At 47.3% G+C, this 26,421-nt stretch overlaps 1 protein-coding gene across 1 annotated transcript; it reads left to right on the forward strand.

Moving 5' to 3' along the window:
- The first annotated feature begins 7,753 nt into the window (after positions 1 to 7,753).
- On the forward strand, positions 7,754 to 24,775 carry dnase1 (deoxyribonuclease I). Its single transcript, XM_041870023.1, has 9 exons — positions 7,754 to 7,865; positions 14,779 to 14,920; positions 16,527 to 16,615; positions 16,751 to 16,837; positions 17,766 to 17,881; positions 18,414 to 18,526; positions 22,781 to 22,935; positions 23,113 to 23,206; positions 24,608 to 24,775. Exons 2-9 carry the CDS (start codon positions 14,780 to 14,782, stop codon positions 24,671 to 24,673), a joined length of 861 nt encoding a protein of 286 aa, XP_041725957.1. The 5' UTR covers positions 7,754 to 7,865; position 14,779; the 3' UTR covers positions 24,674 to 24,775.
- The last annotated feature ends 1,646 nt before the right edge of the window (positions 24,776 to 26,421 follow it).

Genomic DNA, 26,421 nt, shown 5'->3' on the forward strand with positions numbered 1-26,421 from the left:
AGAAGTCACGGATGAGGTCAGCATCTAGGATCTGTCGCCGCGGAATCCAACTCCTCTCTTCAGGACCATACCCCTCGCAGTCCACGAGATACTGGAAACCCCGGCCCCGCCGTCTGGAATCCATGATGCGTCGCACCGTGTAGGCAGGACCACCTCCGATCATCCGAGGAGGAGGAGGAGGAGGCGGAGGAGGCAACAGAGGACTGAGGAAAACAGGCTTGAGGCAGGAGACATGAAAGGTGGGATGGACTCTGAGCGTCCTCGGGAGTTTGAGTCGAACTGCCACCGGATTGATCACCTTCTCCACCACAAACGGACCAATGAACTTCGGTAACAACTTCCTAGACTCAGTCCGTAAAGGAAGATCCCGTGTGGCCAACCAGACCCTATCTCCGATGGTATAGGTGGGAGCGGGGATCCGGCGACGATTCGCCTGGAGCTGATACCGGTCCGAAACTCTAAGGAGTGCCTTTCTGGCCCGATGCCAGGTCCGGTGGCAACGACGAATATGGGCCTGAACAGAAGGCACTGAGAGCTCCTTCTCCTGAGAAGGGAACAAGGGAGGTTGGTAGCCATACAGGCACTGGAAGGGAGACATCCCAGTGGCAGATGTAGGGAGAGTATTGTGGGCATACTCAACCCAAGGCAACTGAGAGACCCAGGAGGTGGGGTTGGAAGAGGCCAGGCAGCGTAGCGTGGATTCCATCTTCTGGTTGGCTCTCTCCGCCTGCCCATTAGATTGGGGGTGAAAACCAGATGTGAGACTGACTGTAGCTCCAATGGCCAAACAGAAGGACTTCCAGACAGCAGAGGTAAACTGAGGGCCACGATCGGAAACGATATCACTGGGCAAACCGTGGACCCTGAAAACCTCCCTAACCAGGATCTCGGACGTCTCCGAGGCAGAGGGAAGCTTGGCAATTGGCACAAAGTGGGCGAACTTGCTGAATCTGTCCACGATAGTCAGAACGACCGTGTTCCCCTCAGAAGCGGGCAACCCAGTGACAAAGTCCAGGGCCAGATGCGACCATGGTCGCCGGGGAATAGGAAGGGGGTGAAGTAGTCCAGAGCTGGGCCGATTGGTACTCTTATTCTGCGCACACACTGGACAGGCAGCAACATAACCCCGAGTATCCTCGGCCATGGCAGGCCACCAAAACGTCTGCGAAGAAGCGCCATCGTCCGAGCCACGCCAGGGTGACAAGCCATCTTGCTGGCGTGGGACCATTTGAGGACCGCAGGACGAACCGACTCAGGCACAAACAACCGACCGGGTGGACCGTTACGGGACCGGGCTGCGTCCGAAGGGCCGCCATCACCTCCTCCTCAATCTTCCACCTAACAGCTCCCACGACGCAGTTCCGGGGGAGAATTGTCTCGGTCTTGGACCCACTCTCCTCCGTCTTGGAGAACATCCGAGACAAGGCGTCCGCCTTGCCGTTCTTAGATCCAGGTCGGAACGTCAGGGGAAAAATTGAATCGTCCGAAAAACAACGACCACCTGGCCTGACGGGAGTTGAGACGTCTAGCCGATTGCACGTAAGCAAGATTCTTGTGGTCAGTCCAGACAATAAACAGTTGCTCCGCCCCCTCCAACCAGTGGCGCCACTCCTCCAAGGCAAGTTTCACCGCGAGAAGCTCCCGGTTACCCACATCGTAATTCCTCTCCGCAGGCGAAAGGCGACGAGAGTAGTAGGCGCAGGGATGGAGTTTACTGTCCGTGGAGCATCGCTGCGACAGGATGGCGCCAACTCCCACATCAGACGCGTCCACTTCAACGACGAACTGACGGGCCGTGTCCGGTTGAGAGAGAATCGGTGGGTTGGTGAATCGCCTCTTCAAATCCAGAAACGCTCGATCCGCCTCCGGATTCCACTTGAAGCTCCTGATACTGGAAGTCAAGGCAGTTAACGGAGCGGCCACACGGCTGTAATCCCGGATGAATCTGCGGTAGAAATTCGCAAACCCCAAAAATCTCTGGAGCTGCAATCTCGTACCGGGCTGGGCCCATTCCAGAACCGCTCTAACCTTCTCCTGGTCCATCCTAATCTCTCCCCTGGAGATGATGTACCCGAGAAAGGATGTCGTGTGGGCGTGAAACTCGCACTTCTCGACCTTCACGAACAGGCGATTCTCCAACAATCGCTGCAGAACCTGCCGGACATGCTGGACGTGGTCGGAAGGTTCCTTCGAGAAGATCAGAATGTCATCCAGATAAACAAACACAAAGAGACCGATCATATCTCTCAGGACGTCGTTCACCATACTCTGGAATACCGCTGGAGCATTGGTCAGTCCAAACGGCATCACCTGATACTCGAAGTGACCCATCGGTGTATTGAAACCCGTCAACCACTCGTCTCCCTCTCTGATCCGGACCATGTGATACGCATTGCGTAGGTCTAGCTTGGTGAACACCGTAGCACCCTGTAAGGAGTCGAAGGCAGAACTCATCAAGGGCAGGGGATACTTGTTCTTGACCGTGATGTCATTCAACCCCCGATAATCAATACACGGTCGAAGAGAGCCATCCTTCTTACCCACAAAGAAGAATCCTGCCCCCCAGGGGTGATGACGAGGGACGAACGAGACCAGCAGCTAGGGACTCCTTGATGTAGGTCTCCAAAGCCTCACGTTCAGGGCGGGAGATACTGTATAACCTTCCCTTGGGGTAGACAGCTCCAGGGAACAGGTTGATGGCACAATCATATGGTCGGTGGGGAGGGAGTGACAGAGCCTTCTGCTTACTGAACACTTCCCCCAAATCGTGATATGTCTCGGGAACCAGGGACAAATCTGGGGGTTTAGCCTCAATCACCTGACTGGGAACCGAATGGGGACAGGCAGTCTTGAGACAGTTAGCATGACAATCAAGGCTCCAACTCGTTACCTTGCCCGTCACCCAATCGAACGTGGGATTGTGTTCCTTCAGCCAGGGGTATCCAAGGACCAGAGGAACATGGGAAGACGGCAGAATGAAGAATGAAATCATCTCCGAATGATTCCCCGACAACAGCATCTTAACCGGTTCAGTCCTCATCGTGATACGTGCCAGCCTACTGCCGTTCAGAGTGGTCGCTTCAATGGCTTCCGGCAATTGCTCCTTGGAAAGCCCCAGCTGTTCCACCAACTCGGCATCAAGAAAGCTTCCATCGGCACCTGAATCGATAAAAGCGTTAATCGCTAAGCTCTGATTCCTGTTCACAAGGGTAGCCGGAAACGGGGTCTGACAGAGGTATTGAGAGGTCGAAACTGGCTCGCTAAAAGTCCTCCCAACTTTAGCGAGCCGCGCAGTTTGACGACCGCCGGGAACAGGTGGCGAGGTAATGTCCCGAACCACCACAGTAGAGGCAACAGTTAGTCCTACGTCTGAGTTGGCGTTCCTCCTTGGTTAACCCGTGCCGCCCTACTTGCATTGGTTCCGAATCGGGAGACAGGACCTCTCCACTAATCCTGTGTGGTGGACGATGATCGACGTATTCTGGTCCAATCCCGACCCGACTGGAACCTGAGAAGCTGATCGATTGGACGGACCCCATTGCTTCTCCCTCCTTCGCTCTCGGACTCGATTATCCACCCGAATAGACAAGGCTACCAAGCTGTCCAGGTCACTAGGCTCCGGATAGGAGATCAACTCATCCTTGAGCTGCTCCGACAGACCCTGGTAGAAGGCCGCTTGCAGAGACTCCTCATTCCACCCACTCTCCACAGCCAACGTCTTGAACTCGATCACGAAGTCGGCCACGCTGCAGTTCCTTGGTGAAGCGAAAACAGGCGCCTAGCTGCGTCCCTCCCTCGGACGGAATGGTCGAAAAGCTTCCTCAGCTCGGCCGTGAACCCCGGGTATGAAGCCATGCAGGGGTCTTGTCGTTCCCAAACGGCTGAAGCCCACTCCAGCGCTCGACCACGCAGCAACTCAATCACAAAGGCTATCCTAGCCTTGTCTGTGGCATAAGAGTAGGGCTGTAGATCGAACACTAACCCACACTGCATAAGGAAAGAACGGCATCTTCCCAGCTCCCCCTCATATTTATCCGGCGTCGGAACCTTGGGCTCACGGAAGGACACCGCTCCAGACGCGGCAGGCGAGATGGGTGAAACCGGTAGTGGATCCTCCACCGGAAACTCGCGCTGGTTCTGGACCTCCGTCAGACCCGGTAGAAAGGTTCGAACTGCCAACGCGATCTCCTGTAGCTCCGTGCTATGATGGCCCAACATCTTCTCCTGATGGGTAATGGCATGGCGAACAGAGTCCAGGTCCGCTGGGTTCATTACTGGCCGGATCGTTCTGTCACGAGTTACAAAGCCAGAACCCAGAAGCAGACCAGGACAAGGTAAGTTGAAACGAAGGTGAGTGTTTATTTACAAGTTCAAGAGTGATGCTGAATAATCCAGGGAACAGAGCGGGCGGCGTTGATTAGTTGTTGGGGGTGCAGTGGTTGATCCGATCATGGCTCGGCAGCCGCCGACCACCAGGCAGAGGTTGGATGAAGGTTCCGGACGAGTGACTGCAGATGGAACAAAACGGAGGTAAGTAACCAACAAGTCAACAAAGTGCAAAACAACAAAACTAACGCTAGAAGCTCTACGACTGATACTCTGGTAAACCTACTGTTCATGGCTAACGATCCGGCAGGGAATGGATGTTAGGCCAGAGCCTAAGAAGGGTGATGATCAGGACCAGGTGTGCAGATTGCTGATGGGATGCAGGTGCGGAAATCAAGAGAGCTCCCCGGAGCGTTCCAGAACCCTCGGGAAACTGGAGATCACGAGCAGAAAAACTAGTCCACAGACAGGACCCGACTCAGACTGCCGGGATCGTTACAGATCACCCAGTTTTCCAAGTTGGCCGTAGGCTCCCCGCCGACTGATATGGAGGACATATTGAAAGCCCTTGTTGCTGGCCAGCAAGCCCAGATGCAAGCAAACGTGGCTCTCTTGGAGGAGCAAAAGAAAGCCAACCTTCTGAAGGCAGAGGAATTGCAGTTGCAGAGACAGAGGGTTGTCCAAAATACCCGCCCAATAAAGGCAAGTGACTTTATATCTAAGATGGGAGCTACCGATGACATTGAGGCATACCTGCATGCATTTGAGGCCACGGCCACTAGGGAAGCCTGGCCCAAGCAACAGTGGGTTGGTCTGTTAGCCCCCTTTCTAACCGGGGAATCGCTGAATGCTGTCCGGGACCTGGGCCCTGACCAGGTTACTGACTATGATGCCCTGAAGTCTGAGATCCTCAGCAGATATGGACTCACAAAGTTTGGTATGGCCCAGCGCTTTCACAGCTGGACCTTCCAACCAGACCAACCTCCTCGGGCGCAGATGCATGAACTTGTCCGAATCGCAAGGAAATGGCTGGATCCGCAGAGGAATACAGCAGCGGCGGTGGTGGAGGCCGTTGTGGTGGATCGTTACCTACGCGCCCTGCCTTATGATGCAAAACGGTTCATCAGTCAACAGGCCTTGACCACGGCTGATCTGACCGTGGAAGCTGTGGAAAAGTACCAGGCCACAGCGGAGATGCTGAATGCTTCCCGAAAAGACCCCAGGAGTGCGGCCCCACCACAAATGGGAAGAACCCGTCCAAAGGACCCCAAGGTCTCGAACCCAGCCACGTCAGGACTTATCCCGGCTCCAGGGGGAGCCAGAAACCAGGCGGGTCCAAGAAGAGTACACCAGGAGGGGGGAAACTCGACAGTGTTACCGGTGTGGGGAGATGGGACATATCTCCTGGCAGTGTGGGAAACCAGCCGATGAACCTATGCCCACTGCGGAGTCCTCCAGCTCAGCACCCACACACCGTTTTGCCTCGCTCTTGGGAGTCGTAGATGGCGGCCCAGATCGACCCCCCACCTGCCCGGTAACTGTGAATCACCATGATGTGGAGGCCTTACTGGATTCTGGTAGCCGGGCCACCCTGGTGCGTAAGGATTTGGTGGGCCCAACGTGTCTGACCCCGGGGAAAGTCCTCCCAGTTTCCTGTGTCCATGGGGACACCAGAGAATACCCCATTACTGAACTTACAATGACCAGCACACGGGGAACCATACACACGACGGCGGGGGTGGTTGATTCCCTCCCCGTCCCTGTCCTAATTGGACGAGACTGCCCAGCCTTTTACCCACTCTGGAGAGAGTCTCAGGAGAGGATAACCCGAGTACCTCGGAAACGGAGAGGCAAGACTCATCCTGGGAAGGCTCCGGTGCAATCCTCCGAGTTACTCACTCCCGCCCGGGCTCTGATAGGGATGGCAGGTGCCCAGACCGACACAGAGACGGAGCTACAGAATCTGGACAAAGAACTGTCTGGTCTGAAGGGGACCGCTGAGAGGTATCGTTTGTTAAAGCAACAGTTAGACATGAAGACAGAAGAGTTAGATATCCTCCAGGCTAAACTCCAACAGAGCTCCTTCCCTAAGCAACAGGAGGAGCTGGAGAGGCTGCGCAGGACCATCGAGGAGTGTGAGGAGACCCTGCGCAGTAGTAAGGAGGTCCAGAAGAAGGCAGAGGAGAAGTACAAGGTGTTGGAGAACAAGATGAAGAATGCGGAGGCAGAGAGAGAGAAGGAACTGAAAGCTGCTCAACAGAAGCTAAACTCTGCTAAAACCAAGGCTGATGCGTTCAGTAAGAAACTCAAGGAGAGACAACAGGAGGCGGAGTCCCTGGTCCTAGAGTTGGAGGAGTTGAAGAGAGAGCAGTCTGGCAAGCACCACGGCAATGCGGACGCCCTCTCCCGGCGTGATGCCTTCTTCGCTGCCTTTACCCCGACGAGGACGTCGGTCCCGAGGAGGGGGATGTGTGATGTCACGAGAGGCTGTGTCCTGGAGGGACGTTACATCCCCTGAGGTGGCTGCAAACCCAGACAGCTATGGCTCCATCTGCTGGTATGGTCGGGAACTCCACCCCTCTATGGCCAATCTTCCCACGCAGCTGGAACAAATGAGGAGCTGATGAGCTGAAGGTTTGGGAAGGGAAGAGACACGGTCTCCAAGCTGGGCTCTCTGGAGGACAAGAGTGCTGCACGTCCACTTCCATGAGGAATATAAGGATTTGGAGATACTTACCTTTGGGAAATACTCACCTTTGGATATATGCACCTGTGGAAATACGTGAGAGACATTTGGAAGGACTTTTTGCTGGGTTGGCCACTAGCTGCAACGTGGACTACAGTAAGGCTGGGGAAAAGTTATCTGAGCGAGTGAGAATTATGATTCTGGATGTGGAAGAGACATCCCTGAACTGTTAACCCTTAAAGAGCCACAAGAGAACAGAATTTTGTTATATTTTCGTTAATTTCCCAAGACCTATAATAAAATCCTTGTTTTGTTTGAACCTTGTCTCCTTGCACTACTTGAGCAATCCCGCTGAAAGCTGTGTAGCCTCTCGTGACGTCACAGTGTCCTGTACGGTTCAACTGATCTCAGTTATAGTCGTCTGTATGTGTGTCTTGTAGCCTACAGTAGAGTACATGTGGTGACAACATCATGAGGTAATATGGGTTCACCCCTCCACCCCCCCTCCCTCTCCCTCTCCCTCCCTCACCCCTCCCTCCCCTCCCCCCTCCCCCCTCCCCCCCTCCCCCTCACCCCTCCCTCCCTCCCCTCCCCCTCCTCCCTCCGTGGACCTAACTGGTTAAACGTGATGTTTTCCCACAGTCCCAGCCTCCAGCCCAGGTGAATATAAGCTGGGGGTGGGGGGTGGGGGGGTGGGGGGGACCAGATAGTGGCTTCTGTATCAAAGGTACTACAGTAGACTGTGAGATCGGACACACAGAGAGCTCTGTCCTCTCTCTATAATAGCAGGCTTCCTCTCCCTTCAGACTGAGGCAGGGGACCCACACTATATTGAACCAACCAACACTAGCAGGTAAGTTACTCTTCTTCTACCCTAGCATGTTTCACTATGGTTACGTCCCACATTAGTATTTATTATGGATCCCCATTAGTTCATGCCAAGGCAGCAGCTACTCTTCCTGGGGTTTATTATGGATCCTCATTACTTCCTACCAAGGCAGCAGCTACTCTTCCTGGGGTCCAAACACATTAAAGCACTTACATCACACATAAAACAAAAGATAAGACAGTACATCATATAACATTATTACACCACTACATATCTACAATGCAAAATGTATAATACCACCATACAACAATATTACAATGTATGTGTGTGTAGAGTGTGTGTGCTAGCGCTTGTGTGCGTATGCGTGTGTATGTACCTGTGTGTGTGACTCTTCACAGTCCCCGCTGTTCCATAAGGTGTATTTTTATCAGTTTATTTCAAATCTGATTCCCTGCTTGCATCAGTTACCTGATGTGGAATAGAGTTCCATGTAGTCATGGCTCTATGTAGAACTGTGCGCCTCCCATAGTCTGTTCTGGTGGCATGTCTTGTGCGGTATGCATGGGTGTCCGAGCTGTGTGCTAGTAGGTTAAACAGACACCTCGGTGCATTCAGATTGTCAACACTTCTTACAAAAACAAGTAGTGATGAAGTCAATCTCTCCTCCACTTTGAGCCATATGAGATTTACATGCATATTATTAACGTTAGCTCTCTGTTTACATTTAAGGGCCAGCCATGCTGCCCTGTTCTGAACCAATTGCAATTTTCTTAAGTCCCTCTTTGTGGCACTTGACAACAGGACTGAACAGAAGTCCAGGTGCGACAAAACTAGGGCCTGTAGGACCTGCCTTATTGATAGTGTTGTTAAGAAGGCAGAGCAGCATTTTATTATGGACAGACTCCCCCCATCTAAGCTAATGTTGTATCAACATGTTTTGACCATGACAGTTTACAATCCAGGGTTACTCCAAGCAGTTTAGTCACCTCAACTTGCTCAATTTCCACATTATTTATTACAAGATTTAATTGAGGTTTAGGGTTTAGTGAATGATTTGTCCCAAATACAATGGCACCCCATTCCCTACATAGTGCACTACTTTAGACCAGCGCCCCACCACCATCTATTTTATTAGCAGGCTTATTTTACACCACCATCTATTTTACTAGCAGGCTTCTTTTACACCACCATCTACTTTACTAGCAGGCTTCTTTTACACCAGCATCTATTTTACTAGCAGGCTTCTTTTACACCACCATCTATTTTCCTAGCAGGCTTCTTTTACACCACCATCTATTTTCCTAGCAGGCTTCTTTTACACCACCATCTATTTTACTAGCAGGCTTCTTTTACACCACCATCTATTTTACTAGCAGGCTTCTTTTACACCAGCATCTATTTTACTAGCAGGCTTCTTTTACACCAGCATCTATTTTACTAGCAGGCTTATTTTACACCAGCATCTATTTTACTAGCAGGCTTCTTTTACACCAGCATCTATTTTACTAGCAGGCTTCTTTTATACCAGCATCTATTTTACTAGCAGGCTTCTTTTACACCAGCATCTATTTTACTAGCAGGCTTCTTTTACACCAGCATCTATTTTACTAGCAGGCTTCTTTTACACCAGCATCTATTTTACTAGCAGGCTTCTTTAAAAAAAAGAAGAGCATTTGCATAATCTGGCAAGCTAACTGTCAGTGATCAAACTGCTAAAGCAGGGGTTTCCAAGTGTGAAAGTGATTGTGACCAACTCACTATTCAAGAAGACTTTGCCCATGTACTGTGAGCTGTTTGTCATTGAGTCACTGCTTCTTTCATGGATGAACCGATAGGGCAGTTACTAGTGAACAACAGCAAGCTTGTCTCTGTTCTCAAAGGGAAACCTGTTGAAGTCTCCGGTGAATTCTAATGTTGAGTTTCACCCCCCATTTTGCCCTCAGAACAGCCTCAATTTGTCGGGGCATGGACTCTACAAGGTGTCGAAAGCATTCCACAGGAATGCTGGCCCATGTTGACTCCAATGCTTCCCACAGTTGTGTCAAGTTGGCTGGATGTCCTTTGGGTGGTGGACCATTCTTGATACACACAGGAAACTGTTGAGCATGAAAAACCCAGCAGCGTTACAGTTCTTGACACAAACCGGTGCACCTGGCACCTACTACCATACCCTGTTCAAAGGCACTTAAATATGTTGTCTTGCCCATTCACCCTCTGAATGGCACACATACACAATCCATATCTCAATTGTCTCAAGGCTTAAAAACCCTTCTTTAACCTGTCTCCTCCCCTTCATCTACACTGGTTGAAGTGGATTTAACAAGTGACATCAATAAGGGATCATAGCTTTCACCTAGATTCACCTGGTCAGTCTATGTAGTGGAAAGAGCAGGTGTTCATAATGTTTTGTACACTCAGTGTATATCTGGAGTGAAACATAGGATCAAAGTGTCAACTGATGTGCCTTTCAAGGAGCACACTCGTCGTGTGTCCCCGGCCGATTTCAACGATCTGAAGCAGCACTTTTATGAGCTAATTGAAGCCAACATCATCGAGGAATCTGATAATCCAAGGACTACAAAGGAAGTTAGGGCGTTCCTTGGTTTTTCTGGATATTACAGAAGGTTTGTTCAGAATTATTCAAGGATTGTCAGGCCACTGAATTATCTTCTAGTCTGAGATTCCTCCGTGAAGAAGAAAGGGAAACTGAAGAGGCCCCTGAGGAGCCCACTACTTGCAGGACAATGTGGTGATTGTTGCCAGATCACTTTTGAGACCGTCCTTGAGAGGCTCACCTCTGCACCTGTTCTTGCATTTGCAGGTTGGAGGATTCCATATATGCTCCATACTGAAGCCAGCACCTCAGGCCTTGGTGCAGCCCTGTATCAGATGTGGCATGGCCCCTCTTCTACTGGCCTAGAATGACCTGGCAAGGGCCCTCTTTCACTGGCCCAGAATGGCCTGGCAAGGGCCCTCTTCTACTGGCCTAGAATGGCCTGGCAAGGGCCCTCTTCTACTGGCCTAGAATGGCGTTCCAAGTGAACAAGAAGTGTAGAGAATGTCTGAGGTGATGTACAAGGGTAGAGTGTTATGTTGTAACTCTACAAGAGTAGAGTGTTGTGTTGTAACTCTACAAGGGTAGAGTGTTGTGTTGTAACTTTACAAGGGTAGTGTGTTGTAACTCTACAAGGGTAGAGTGTTGTGTTGTAACTCTACAAGGGTAGAGTGTTGTGTTGTAACTCTACAAGGGTAGAGTGTTGTGTTGGAACTCTACAAGGGTAGAGTGTTGTGTTGTAACTCTACAAGGGTAGACTGTTGTGTTGTAACTCTACAAGGGTAGAGTATTGTGTTGACCTCGTGAATATCAAACCGTCCACCAGAGCTAGTCTGTATAGATTTGATCTCACTTGAACCTAACAGTTCAGACACAACAAAAATGTCAGATCACTTGACAAAATACTCTTTAGCTATCCGGACTAAAGACCAAACTGCAAAGACAGTAGCCAGAGCACTTTGGGACAACTGGATTGTACATTATGGATTTCCTGAGAGGATGCATAATGACCAAGTGGTCAACGTTAAGTCTGTTGATAGCGGAAATATGCTCCATTACTGGTGTCAAATCACGAATAACCCCCTTACCACCCTCATGGTAATCCTGTTGAGCGCTTCCATAGGACATGTTAGGCATACTGAGTGTCAAGAGAAAAGAACAGTGGAGCCCCTAGTGGAGTGGAGGTATTATGTGAAACCCCTAGTGGAGTGGAGGTATTATGTGAAACCCCTAGTGGAGTGGAGGTATTATGTAAAACCCCTAATGGAGTGGAGGCATTATGTGAAACCCCTAGTGGAGTGGAGATATTATGTGAAACCCCTAGTGGAGTGGAGGCATTATGTGAAACACCTAGTGGAGGTATTACGTGAAACCCCTAATGTAGTGGAGGTATTATGTGAAACCCTAATGGAGTGGAGGTATTATGTGAAACCCCTAATGGAGTGGAGGTATTATGTAAAACCCCTAATGGAGTGGAGGTATTATGTGAAACCTCTAGTGGAGTGGAGGTATTATGTGAAACCCCTAGTGGAGTGGAAGCATTATGTGAAACCCCTAATGGAGTGGAGGTATTATGTAAAACCCCTAATGGAGTGGAGGTATTATGTAAAACCCCTAATGGAGTGGAGGTATTATGTAAAACCCCTAGTGGAGTGGAGGTATTATGTGAAACCCCTAGTGGAGTGGAGGCATTATGTGAAACCCCTAGTGGAGTGGAGGCATTATGTGAAACCCCTAGTGGAGTGGAGGCATTATGTGAAACCCCTAGTGGAGTGGAGGTATTATGTGAAACCCCTAGTGGAGGTATTATGTGAAACCCCTAATGGAGTGGAGGCATTATGTGAAACCCCTAGTGGAGTGGAGGCATTATGTGAAACCCCTAGTGGAGGCATTATGTGAAACCCCTAATGGAGTGGAGGCATTATGTGAAACCCCTAGTGGAGTGGAGGTATTATGTGAAACCCCTAATGGAGTGGAGTTATTATGTAAAATCCCTAATGGAGTGGAGGGATTATGTGAAACCCCTAGTGGAGTGGAGATATTACATATTACATATTACCTCAACTACCTCAACTAGCCGGTGCCCCCGCACATTGACTATGCAACGGTACCCCCCTGTATATATAGCCTCCCTACTGTCACTTTATTTTACTGTATATATAGCCTCCCTACTGTCACTTTATTTTACTTCTGCTCTTTTTTTCTCAACACTTTTTTGTTGTTGTTTTATTCTTACTTTTTTGTTTAAAATAAATGCACTGTTGGTTAAGGGCTGTAAGTAAGCATTTCACTGTAATGTCTGCACCTGTTGTATTCGGCGCATGTGACCAATAAAATTTGATTTGATTTGATTTGATTTGATTTGATATTATGTAAAACCCCTAGTGGAGTGGAGGCATTATGTGAAACCCCTAATGGAGTGGAGGTATTATGTGAAACCCCTAATGGAGTGGAGGTATTATGTGAAACCCCTAATGGAGTGGAGGTATTATGTGAAACCCCTAATGGATTGGAGTTATTATGTAAAATCCCTAATGGAGTGGAGGCATTATGTGAAACCCCTAGTGGAGTGGAGGTATTATGTGAAACCCCTAGTGGAGTGGAGGCATTATGTGAAACCCCTAGTGGAGTGGAGGTATTATGTGAGTCCTGCTGGCAATAATGCAACCACGCATCAGAACTACACTAAACAGCTAAGAAGACGACTGAAGTACGCTTACGAGTTGGCTGTGAAATCTGCAGAGAAGAGTCAGATGGCCAACAAATACAAATGGGACTAAAAAGTGACAGCTTCTACAATCACTGAAGGTGACAGAGTGCTGGTCAGGAACAAGTGCATTCGAGGGAAACTCAAGTTATCTGAAAGCTTGGAGTCTGAAGTGCACATTGTGGTGCGGAAGATATCAGATGACATCCCAATGTTTGTGGTGAAGTCCAAGAGCGCCAATGGGCCAGAAAGAACCCTCCACCGTGACATGTTATGCAGGAAGTAGTGGATGTCCTGACTCCACCTAACACCAGATAACCAGCAGGAAGTAGTGGACGTCCTGACTCCACCTAACACCAGATAACCAGCAGGAAGTAGTGGAAGTCCTGACTCCGCCTAACACCAGATAACCAGCAGGAAGTAGTGGAAGTCCTGACTCCGCCTAACACCAGATAACCAGCAGGAAGTAGTGGATGTCCTGACTCCGCCTAACACCAGATAACCAGCAGGAAGTAGTGGATGTCCTGACTCCACCTAACACCAGATAACCAGCAGGAAGTAGTGGAAGTCCTGACTCCGCCTAACACCAGATAACCAGCAGGAAGTAGTGGATGTCCTGACTCCGCCTAACACCAGATAACCAGCAAGAAGTAGTGGAAGTCCTGACTCCGCCTAACACCAGATAACCAGCAGGAAGTAGTGGACGTCCTGACTCCGCCTAACAACAGATAACCAGCAGGAAGTAGTGGAAGTCCTGACTCCGCCTAACACCAGATAACCAGCAGGAAGTAGTGGAAGTCCTGACTCCGCCTAACACCAGATAACCAGCAGGAAGTAGTGGATGTCCTGACTCCGCCTAACACCAGATAACCAGCAGGAAGTAGTGGAAGTCCTGACTCCGCCTCACACCAGATAACCAGCAGGAAGTAGTGGAAGTCCTGACTCCGCCTATCACCCTGCATGCCAGTCTGTATTCGGCCATGATTACAACGAATTTAGATAACAGGTTAGACTAACTTAAAAATAGATATCTGACATGGCAAATTGAGTGATTGTCAGTGAATGACAAAACAAGAGAAAAACTGCTTTGTGCACAACCAAATGTTGAACTTGCACCTTGTGTATTCTACTATTCTAACTCTCAACAGTACTGTAAGTTGAGACCACTTCTGAGTTCCCAGAGAACTGAGCTCCTTTTTTTTGGTCGGGGGCCCCTGGCCGAGCGACCACTTATGTTGTTTATGCCTGGAGCCGGGCCTGAACCAAGGGCTAGGGACAAGAGTGAAGGGTAGGGAGTGATTTGGCACCAGCTAGATTCTCCTTGAATTGTGAGATAGAGAGGTGTTACTGGGTTAATTTGTCACTAGAGGGAGAGTAGAAAGCTGAAGTTCTCTCTACAGATCTCCACAGATAGAATAAGGAGAACTCAGCTGTCTGGATATCAGTCAGTGCTGTTTCAATGTATCTTTAGATTGTTCCTATAACCCCTGACCTCTAATCCGCTAACCCTTGACCTCCAGGATGCGTGTGGCCAGTGCGTTAGGGCTGTTCCTATTGGCCCTGGTGAAGTTTAACCTCTGACCTCTAACACCTGACCTCCAGGATGCGTGTGGCCTGTAATATCTTACCTCTAACCCCTGACCTCTAACCCCCGACCTCTAACCCCTGACCTCCAGGATGCGTGTGGCCTGTCCGTTAGTGCTGTTCCTATTGGCCCTGGTGCAGCTGGGAGGTTGTCTGCTGCTAGGAGCCTTCAACATCAAGTCATTCGGAGACAAGAAGTCCTCCAACTCGACCCTCATGGACATCATCACTCAGGTAATGCTTTATCTCATAGCATCATAATGTAATGCTTTATCTCATAACATCATAATGTAATGCTTTATCTCATAACATCATAATGCAACGCTTTACCTCATAACATCATAATGCAACGCTTTACCTCATAACATCATAATGCAACGGCGGCAGGTAGGTAGGTAGCAGGTAGGTTGGTAGCAAGTAGAGGGAAGCAAGTAGATAGATAGCAGGTGGTAGGTAGCAGGTAGGTAGGTAGCAGGTAGGGGGAAGCAGGTAGGTAGGTAGCAGGTAGGGGGAAGCAGGTAGCCTAGCGGTTAGCGCATTGAGCCAGTAACCGAAAGGTCGCTGGTTTGAATACCCGAGCCGAGAAGGTGAAAAACCTGTCAATGTGCCCTTGAGCAAAGCACTTAACCCTCATTTGATCCAGAGGCGCCGTACTACTATGACTGACCCTGTAAAACAACACATTTCACTGCACCTATCATACCACTGTGGCTGACCCTGTAAAACAAACATTACACTACACCATCATACTACTATGACTGTCACGATCGTTGAGAGACGGGTCGGACCAAGGTGCAGCATGAAAAGCGTACATGTTTATTAACTCAATAAACATAAAACAAAACAAGACGTAACATGAAGTCCTCAGGCTATACACATACAAGCCTAAACGGAACAAGATCCCACAACTAAGGTAGGCAACCAGGCTACCTAAGTATGATCCCCAATCAGAGACAACGAGCGACAGCTGTCTCTGATTGGAAATCACACCCGGCCAAACATAGAAATACAACCTAGATCTACCACATAGAAATACACTAACATAGATCTCAACAGAAAACGTACACCCTGACCCAACCAACGAGAGTTCTCTCGATCAGGGCGTAACAATGACTGACCCTGTAAAACAACACATTACACTACACCTATCATACTACTATGACTGACTCTGTAAAACAACACATTACACTACACCTATCATACTACTATGACTGACCCTGTAAAACAACACATTACACTACACCTATCATACTACTATGACTGACTCTGTAAAACAACACATTACACTACACCTATCATACTACTATGACTGACCCTGTAAAACAACACATTACAATACACCTATCATACTACTATGACTGACCCTGTAAAACAGCACATTACACTGCACCTATCATACTACTATGACTGACCCTCTAAAACAACACATTTCACTGCACCTATCATACTACTATGGCTGACCCTGTAAAACAACACATTACACTGCACCTAACATACTACTATGACTGACCCTGTAAAACAACACATTACACTGCACCTATCATACTATTATGACTGACCCTCTAAAACAACACATTTCACTGCACCTATCCGGTGTGTAACAATAAAGCTTTATCTCATAACAATATGGTATTTGAAACTATGTCTCATAGCATCATCATCTATAATATGTCTCATAGCATCAGATGGTCTTATTAAACACTAGTCCTGGGCCTAAAAGCGTTTGTAGATTCTCCATTTGAAAGTACTTCTTCGTCCAAGAATAGCCTGTGTCCGGGAAACCAGCCACAATAAATGCTTAATTGTTATTAAATTATATTATGATTTTTTTATGTATTAGATAGTGCACCGTTATGATATCGTGTTGATCCAGGAAGTGAGAGACACCGACCTATCAGCAACCAACAAACTGATGCAACACGTCAACAAGTAAGACCAATCACAGCCCTGAAACAATATTACATCCACTAACCAATGACAGCCCTCCCAATGTGAAGACTTTGTAATGTGTGTTTTCTAATAACTATATAATGATATTGTAATGTATGTTTTGTTCGTTGTCAGAGGCTTGTCTCCCTATAGGTACCGTCACATTGTCAGTGAGGAACTGGGCCGCAGTACCTACACAGAGAGATACCTCTACCTGTACAGGTAATATAAAGAGAGATACCTCTACCTGTACAGGTAATATACAGAGAGATACCTCTACCTGTACAGGTAATATAAAGAGAGATACCTCTACCTGTACAGGTAATATACAGAGAGATACCTCTACCTGTACAGGTAATATACAGAGAGATACCTCTACCTGTACAGGTAATATAAAGAGAGATACCTCTACCTGTACAGGTAATATACAGAGAGATACCTCTACCTGTACAGGTAATACACAGAGAGATACCTCTACCGGTACAGGTAATATACAGAGAGATACCTCTATCTGTACAGGTAATACACAGAGAGATACCTCTACCTGTACAGGTAATATACAGAGAGATACCTCTACAGGTAATACACAGAGAGATACCTCTACCTGTACAGGCAATATACAGAGAGATACCTCTACCTGTACAGGTAATATACAGAGAGATACCTCTACCTGTACAGGTAATATACAGAGAGATACCTCTACCTGTACAGGTAATACACAGAGAGATACCTCTACCTGTACAGGTAATATACAGAGAGATACCTCTACCTGTACAGGTAATACACAGAGAGATACCTCTACCTGTACAGGCAATATACAGAGAGATACCTCTACCTGTACAGGTAATATACAGAGAGATACCTCTACCTGTACAGGTAATATACAGAGAGATACCTCTACCTGTACAGGCAATATACAGAGATACCTCTACCTGTACAGGTAATACACAGAGCGATACCTCTACCTGTACAGGCAATATACAGCGAGATACCTCTACCTGTACAGGTAATATACAGAGAGATACCTCTACCTGTACAGGTAATATACAGAGAGATACCTCTACCTGTACAGGTTCTGTTCGGTTCTGCTCTGTTCTGTACTAAACACTGAAACCATCTCCTAAAGCTTGTTTCTGCTGTTATATGATAGAGAGGAGACGGTCTCTGTGGCTAAGAACTACACGTACGATGACGGCTGTGAGCCCTGCGGTACAGATGCCTTCATCAGAGAACCCTTCATTGTCATGTTCTCCTCTAACTACACAGGTAGAGAGGGAGGGGGTGATGGGGGAGAGAGGGTAATGGGGAGAGGTGTGAGAGAGGGGGGAGGGAGAGGGGGAATGAGAGAGAGAGATTCCGTGTGTGTGTGTGTGTGTGTGTGTGAGAGAAAATATGTGGTTCCTTTACATAAAAAAATAATTCATTCAAAAAACATATTTGTGTATTTTTTTTCATTAGTCCTCTGTTGATACAGTCCCAAGAAGTTTTGCATGTCAGCAGGCAAGTTTTCAAGATATTGGAATTTCAAGAAGCAAACTCTCTCTCTCTCTCTCTCTCTCTCTCTCTCTCTCTCTCTCTCTCTCTCTCTCTCTCTCTCTCTCTCTCTCTCTCTCTCTCTCTCTCTCTCTCTCTCTCTCTCTCTCTCTCTCTCTCTCTCTCTCTCTCTCTCTCTCTCTCTCTCTCTCTCTCTCTCTCTCTCTCTCTCTCTCTCTCTCTCTCTCTCTCTCTCTCTCTCCCTCCCTCCCTCCCTCCCCTCTCTCCCTCCCTCCCCTCTCTCTCTTTCTCTCTCTTCTTATAGCTGTGAGAAACTTTGTTCTGATTCCTCAACACACGTCTCCAGACTCGGCAGTGAAGGAGGTTGACGCTCTGTTCGATGTGGCCACTGACGTCAGAGCTCGCTGGAACACCAATGTGACTATACCACACACACACACACACACACAGGCACGCACGTGCACTCACACACACGTAGATACACGTGCGCACACGCACACACCATCATATACAATGAGTGTAAAAAACATTAAGAGAACCTTCCTAATATTGACATCATTAAGGGATCATAGCTGGATTCACCTGGTCAGTCTGTCATGGAAATGTTTTGTACACTCACTGCTGCTACTCTGTTTATCATATATCCTGATGCCTAGTCACCTTACCCATATACATACAGTATCTACCTCTATCACTCCAGTGTCCCTGCACATTGTAAATATGGTATTAGAACTGACCCAAAAATATAAACGCAACTGGCAACAATTTCACAGATTATACTGAGTTACAGTTCATATAAGGAAATCAGACTGAACAACAATATAAACGCAACATGTAAAGTGTTGGTTCCATGTTTCATGAGCTGAAATAAAAGATCCCAGAAATGTTCCATAGGCACAAAAAGCATGTTTCTCTAAAATTATGTGCACACATTTGTTTACATCCCTGTTTGTGAGCATTTCTCATTTGTCAAGATAATCCATCCACCTGACAGGTGTAGCATATCAAGAAGCTGATTAAACAGCATGATCATTACACAGGTGCACCTTGTGCTGGGGACAATAAAAGGCCACTCTAAAATGTGCAGTTTTGTCACACAACATAATTCCACAGATGTCTCAAGTTTTGAGGGACCATGCAATTGGCATGCTGCCTGCAGGAATGTCCACCAGAGCTGTTGCCAGATAATTTAATGTTAATTTCTCTACCATAAGCCGCCTCCAACGTCGTTTTAGAAAATTTGGGAGTACGTCCAACCGGCCTCACAACCGCAGCCCAGGACCTCCACATCAGGCTTCTTCACCTACAGAATCGTCTGAGACCAGCCACCCGGACAGGTGATGAAACTGTGGGTTTGCACAACCGAAGAATTTCTGCACAAACTGTCAGAAACCGTCTCAGAGAAGTTCGTCTGCATGCTCGACGTCCTCTCCAGGGTCTTGACCTGACTGCAGTTCGCCGTCGTAACCAACTTCAGTGGGCAAATGCTCACCTTTGATGGACACTGGCATGCTGGAGAAGTGCTCTTCATGGATGAATCACGGTTTCAACTGTACTGGGCAGAAGGCAGACAGCGTGTATGGTGTTGTGTGGGTGAGCGGTTTGCTGATGTCAACGTTGTGAACAGAGTGCCCCATGGTGGCGGTGGGGTTATGGTATGGGCAGGCATAGGCTACTGACAATGAACACAATTGCATTTTATCAATGGCAATTTGAATGCACAGAGATACCGTGACGAGATCCTTAGGCCCATTGTTGTGCCATTCGTTCGCTGCCATCACCTCATGTTTCAGCATGATAATATCAATCAATCAAATTTCATTATAAAGCCCTTTTTACATCAGCAGATGTCACAAAGTGCTATAAAGAAACCCAGCCTAAAACACCAAACAGCAAGCAATGCAGATGTAGAAGCACGGTGGCTAGGAAAAACTCCCTAGAAAGGCAGGAACCTAGGTAGAAACCTAGAGAGGAACCAGGCTCTGAGGGGTGACCAGTCCTCTTCTGGCTGTGCTGGGTGGAGATTATAACAGTACATGGCCATTAAGGCCAGATTGTTCTTCAAGATGTTCAAACGTTCATAGATGACCAGCAGGGTCAAATAATAATCACAGTGGTTGTAGAGGGTGCAACAGGTCAGTACCTCAGGAGTAAATGTCAGTTGGCTTTTCATAGCCGAGCATTCAGAGGTCGAGACAGCAGGTGTGGTAGAGAGAGAGAGTGGAAAACAGTAGGTCCGGGACAAGGTAGCACGTCCGGTGAACAGGTCAGGGTTCCATAGCCGCAGGCAGAACAGTTGAAACTGGAGCAGCAGCACGACCAGGTGGACTGGGGACAGCCAGGAGTCATCAGGCCAGGTAGTCCTGAGGCATGGTCCTAGGGTTCAGGTCCTCCGGGAGGGGAGGGAGAGGGAGGGAGAGAGAATTAGAGGGAGCATACTTACATTCACACAGGACACCAGATAAGACAGGAGAATTACACCAGATATAACAGACTGACCCTACCCCCCGGCACATAGACTATTGCAGCATAGATACTGGAGGCTGAGACATGGGTGGGTCGGGGGACACTGTGGCCCCGTCCGACGATACCCCCGGACAGGGTCAACCAGGCAGTATATAACCCCACCACTTTGCCAAAGCACAGCCCCCACACCACTAGAGGGATATCAACAGACCACCAACTTACTACCGTGAGACAAGGCTGAGTATAGCCCACAAAGATCTCCTCCACCGCACACCCTGAGGGGGCGCAAAACCGGACAGGAAGATCATGTCTGTGGCTCAACCCACTCAAGTGACGCACCTCTCCTGGAGACGGCATGGAAGAGCACTAGTAAGCCAGTGACTCAGCCCCCGTAATAGGGTCAGAGGCAGAGAATCCCAATGGAGAGAGGGGAGCTGGCCAGACAGAGACAGCAAGGGTGGTTCGTCGCTCCAGTTCCTTGCCGTTCACCTTCGCACCCCTGGGCCAGACTACACTCAATCATAGGACCTACTGAAGAGATGAGTCTTCAATAAAGACTTAAAGGTCGTCTCTGCGTCTCTCACATGGATAGGCAGACCATTCCATAAAAATTGAGCTCTATAGGAGAAAGCCCTGCCTCCAGCTGTTTGCTTAGAAATTCTAGGGACAATAAGGAGACCTGCGTTTTTGCAATGTTACGAAGATGGAAAAAAGCTGTCCTTTAAATATTCTTCATATGTTCGTCAAAAGAGAGATCAGGGTCCAGAGTAACGCCGAGGTCCTTCCCAGTTTTATTTGAGACGAACCATCAAGATTAATTGTCAGAGGGCCTCCTGAGTGGTGGTCTAAGGAATCGCAGTGCCACTAGAGATCCTGGTTCGAGTCCAGGCTCTGTCACAGCACTAAGATCTAGGAGCACGAGGACAGAGGCAAAGCCCTGGTCTGACGCCATTAAAAGGTAATTTACCACCTTCACGAGTGCAGTCTCAGTGCTATGATGGGGTCTAAAACCAGACTGAAGCATTTCATATACATTATTTGTCTTCAGGAAGGCAGTGAGTTGCTGCGCAACAGCTTTAAAAACAATTTTTGAGAGGAATGGGAGATTCGATATAGGCCAATCGTTTTTTACATTTTCTGGGTCAAGGTTTGGCTTTTTCAAGAGAGGCTTTATTTCTGCCACTTTTAGTGAGTTTGGTACACATCCGGTGGATAGGGAGCCATTTATTATGTTCAACATAGGAGGGCCAAGCACAGGAAGTAGCTCTTTCAGTAGTTTAGTTGGAATAGGGTCCAGTATGCAGCTTGAAGGTTTAGAGGCCATTACTATTTTCATGAATGTGTCGAGAGATACAGGATTAAAAAACTTGAGTGTCTCCATAATACACTGCCCCATGTCTCAAAGATCTGCACATAATTCCTGGAAGCTGAAAATGACAGAGTTCTTCCATGGCCTGCATACTCACCAGACATGTCACCCATTGAGCATGTTTGGGATTCTCTGGATCGACGTGTACGACAGCGTGTTCCAGTTCCCGCCAAAATCCAGCAACTTCGCGCAGCCATTGAAGAGGAGTGGGACAACGTTCCACAGGCCACAATCAACAGCCTGATCAACTCTATGCGAAGGAGATGTGTCGTGCTGCATGAGGCAAATGGTGGTCACACCAGATACTGACTGGTTTTCTGATCCACGCCCCTACCTTTTTTATTAAGGTATCTGTGACCAACAGATGCATAACTGTATTCCCAGTCATGTGAAATCCATAGATTAGTGCCTAATGAATTTCAAATCAAATTTTATTTGTCACATGCTCTGAATACAACAGGTGTAGACCTTACCGTGAAATGCTTGTTTTTTAGCCCTTAACCAACAATACAGTTCAAGAAATAGAGTTAAGAAAATATTTACTAAATAAACTAAAGTAAAAAATTAAATAACAATAACGAGGCTATATACAGGGGGTACCGGTACCTAGTCAATGTGCAGAGGTACAGGTTCATTTATTTCAATTGACTGATTTCCTTATATGAACTTGAAATTGTTGCAAGTTGCGTTTATATTTTTGTTCAGTATAGTGCTACATTGATATTGATTATTGCATTGTTGGGTTTAGAGCTTACAAAAAAGGCATTTCACTGTACTTGTGCACATAACATTAAAACTTGATTGATTGATTGGTTGATTGATGAATTGATTGGCAGGACATAGTGCTGCTGGGGGACTTCAACGCAGGCTGTAGCTATGTGAGTAGATCAGACTGGCAGCAGATACGCCTCTTCACAGACAGCAGATACCACTGGCTGATACCTGACCACGCTGACACCACCGTCTCTAGCACCAACTGTCCCTACGACAGGTCAGAGACACACATGCACGTATACCCATGCATCCACACACACATTTACGCACACATGTTCAACACACACACACCAACTGCCCCCACGACAGGTCAGACCTAGCAGACACACGCTCACACACTCACACACAAACACACTCACACGCACGCAGACTAACTGTTGGTCTGGTTGTGAAGGATTGTGGCTACCACTGAGATGATGAGAGCAGTGGTCCCTGGGTCGGCTGAGGTGTTCAACTACATGACACAACTGAAGCTCAGCCACAGCATGGTAACGACTCTTAACCCTTAAAGATGTATATAGTATGTATAAGCTGGAAGTAGAGGCCTAAGCATTGTTGTTCACTAGTTTACTCAAATTAGGGAAGAGGTGGTGGGGTTGGAAAGTAATAAAGGGAAATTAAAAAAGGATATGTATATATATTTATGTATTTATATGTATGTATATCAAATCAAATCATATTTTATTTGCCACATGCGCCGAATACAACAGGTGTAGACATTACAGTGAAATGCTTACTTACAAGCCCTTAACCAACAATGCAGTTTTTTAAATAAAAAAGTAAAATAAAAAAGGTATTAAGTTAAAAAAGCCTTGCTCAAGGGCACATCGACAGATTTTTCACCTTGTCAGCTAAGGTATTCGAACCAGCAACATTTCGGTTACCGGTCCAACACTCTAACCCAGTTATCACCAACCTTTTCTGAGTCAAGATCACATTCGCAGTTAAAAAGCAAGCGGAGATATACCGCTCAGATTTTTTTTTTTTTTTAAACATGACTTATAAAATGTAACGTTAACCTAATAAAAACAGTTGTGTAGTAATGAGGTTTGTGCCGTAGGCCTAATACATTATCACAGCATATTGGCTATATGCCTGGCCTGACAATATTGTTATTCTCAGACCATATTATATTTCAAAACTCGAGCTTTGATAACAAAATAGATCAGTTGGTGTAGGTAATTTGCAAATAATTAGCTTTTAAATTTTACTGAACTGATGGTACCTGCATCTGATGGTCATGGTGCTTTCAAGACAACTGGGAACAACAACAAAAAACGAGGTCAAATCATGACGTCAGTGATCTTCAGGTCGTAAAGTCAGAGCTCGAAAATGATGCCAGAGTTCCCGACTTGGAATTCCATGTCGGATGACCATTCAAAAATATTTTTACCAGTCAGAACAAGTTTTTTCCAAGTTCCCAGTTGTCTTGAACGCACTGAAGTCGGAAGTTGGAGATTTCCGAGTTCCCAGTTGTTTTGAACACAGCGTTATTATAAAAAATGAGGTTTCACTGTCACCACAATCTGTCCAAAAGAAACCAATGCGTGTAATGGGCTTAATTTGGGTTTATTTTGTCGCCAGCCTTCCCACCTTTGGGACGACTCCCGTTGTCAGGGTGGAGACATGAATATCTCGTCATTATATACAGATCTCTGCTCTTCATAAAGCCAGCCAGCCATACAAACAGCCTTCCCTCCCACTACCAGGCGTCCGCATGGTCCTAAAGTCTGCCCTTTAATCCGCTAAACTGCATTTGCCTTCTAATCGGGATTGGAATGATTTTAGTAGCCTATTTTAAATTGTTGGTGTTGACCTAGGTAGAGTCGCCATACCCAATTGACACCCCTGAGTAATAGTGTCTTACTGGTACATCTCTACTCTCTCAGGCATTGGCTGTCAGCGACCACTACCCTGTTGAGGTGAAGCTGATTGGTCACGCCCCTGCTGCCTGACCACGCCTCCAGGAAGTGTTCAGACGGTTCAGACACTCAAATTGCACCCTATTCGCTCTATAGTGCACTGGTCAAAAGTAGTGCACTATATAGGGAATAGGGTGCCAGTTGAGTATCATCAACATGACCTGTTTCAATAAAACTCAAACTGTGCTCCTGTTTATTGTTTGTGTCCAACATTCAAGCTGAAACAAGTGCTTTATAAGAGATGGAAGAGCGCATATGATTTGCAATGAATTCTATATTCCTTTTGGAGTTTCGTTCTGTAAGCCCCTCAGTAACAGCTGAGATATCAGTGGAATGATGTCAAATCCAACCAGATACACCTATTAAACACGTATGGCTACAGTTTGATCAATTAAACCCAGACCACCATTTGAAGGTTATAAGATTTCTTCTCTACAGGTTTTGTCTGTCCCAACAATCTAAAAAGGTGGCTTGGGGTGATCTAGCGGTCCAAGCTGCTGCCTCTGGAGCACATGTACAATGTACCGCTGCCTCTGGAGCACATGTACAATGTACAGCTGCCTCTGGAGCACATGTACAATGTACCGCTGCCTCTGGAGCACATGAACAATGTACCGCTGCCAGCATGGGTTGGAATCCAGCCTAGCGCTCTTCCATCACTCTCCTCTCTCTATCCAATAAACAAAGACTTACAAATATACAGTATATTTAAAAAAAGAGAGTTTGGGAAATCCTGCCCTAAACCAGTGACATCATGGAACATGAAACTCAACACACACATTCCACGGAAGGTATTTTAAAGATGTTTACTTGCAAACCAACAGTACAGGAAAAGATCATACGAAAACAAACATTATGTTCACAGACAAAGGCAAGAGCACGATAACTGTACAATCGCCGACATCATAACAGCGCTGTGTGTTTCAGTCAAAAGTTGTGGCAGGGGGAATAAGGCCGGGGGTGTGTTCATTAGGAACCAAACGGGCCAAAACTGGGAGCAGACTACCTGATTTTGTCCATTAAGAAACGCTTGTTTTCGTTTTCTGTTGCACTATGTTTCGCTACAGTCTGCACTAACGAACACACCCCTGTGGTGTATTCAGTGACATGAAACGTTCTGAAGGTTGCAGACAGAAATAGAATGAAATAGCGACAAAATGTCCTATTATATATGACAGAAATAATTTATTTTCTACACATTACATTTCTATTTCAACGTCCTGTAACGTTATATCCTCCTGAACAGACCCCGTGTTTAATCCAGCAATGGGTGGGAAAACCATATACTGTCAATCACACACTGAGCTGACCAATGGAAACTCTTTAAAAGTGGAGGGGAGTGAGCTGTCATTGGCTGGATCCAGTCACTGTTCCCACCCACTGTAAGAGTGACAAGGCTGGTTCACTTCCCCCATAATTAATGGCTTGAGGCTGGGTAGTGTCCCAACTGGCACCCTATTCCCTACGTAGTGCACTACTTTAGACCAGGACCCATAGACCTCTATAGGTAAAAGGGTGCCAGTTGGGATGCAACCGGGGGGTGTCTCTCAATAGTGGCTGGAGACGAGGGATCCACTTCAGACTATTGAGACTCACCCTCAGGTTACTTTCACATGTGTGCCTGGGCATCAGAAGGCATCCTCTTCAAGGATGGCTGCGTTCCAATAACCTCTCCTTAACTCCTGAAGCGTGCACTCCCCACAAATGTCCTTTCAAATCTATGAAGGGAAGTGAACAAGTTCACACGGGAGAAAGGAGAGATAATTGGGACGTAGCACCCT

Source organism: Coregonus clupeaformis, unplaced genomic scaffold, assembly GCF_020615455.1.
Source record: "Coregonus clupeaformis isolate EN_2021a unplaced genomic scaffold, ASM2061545v1 scaf0263, whole genome shotgun sequence".
Classification (NCBI taxonomy): Eukaryota; Metazoa; Chordata; class Actinopteri; order Salmoniformes; family Salmonidae; genus Coregonus; species Coregonus clupeaformis.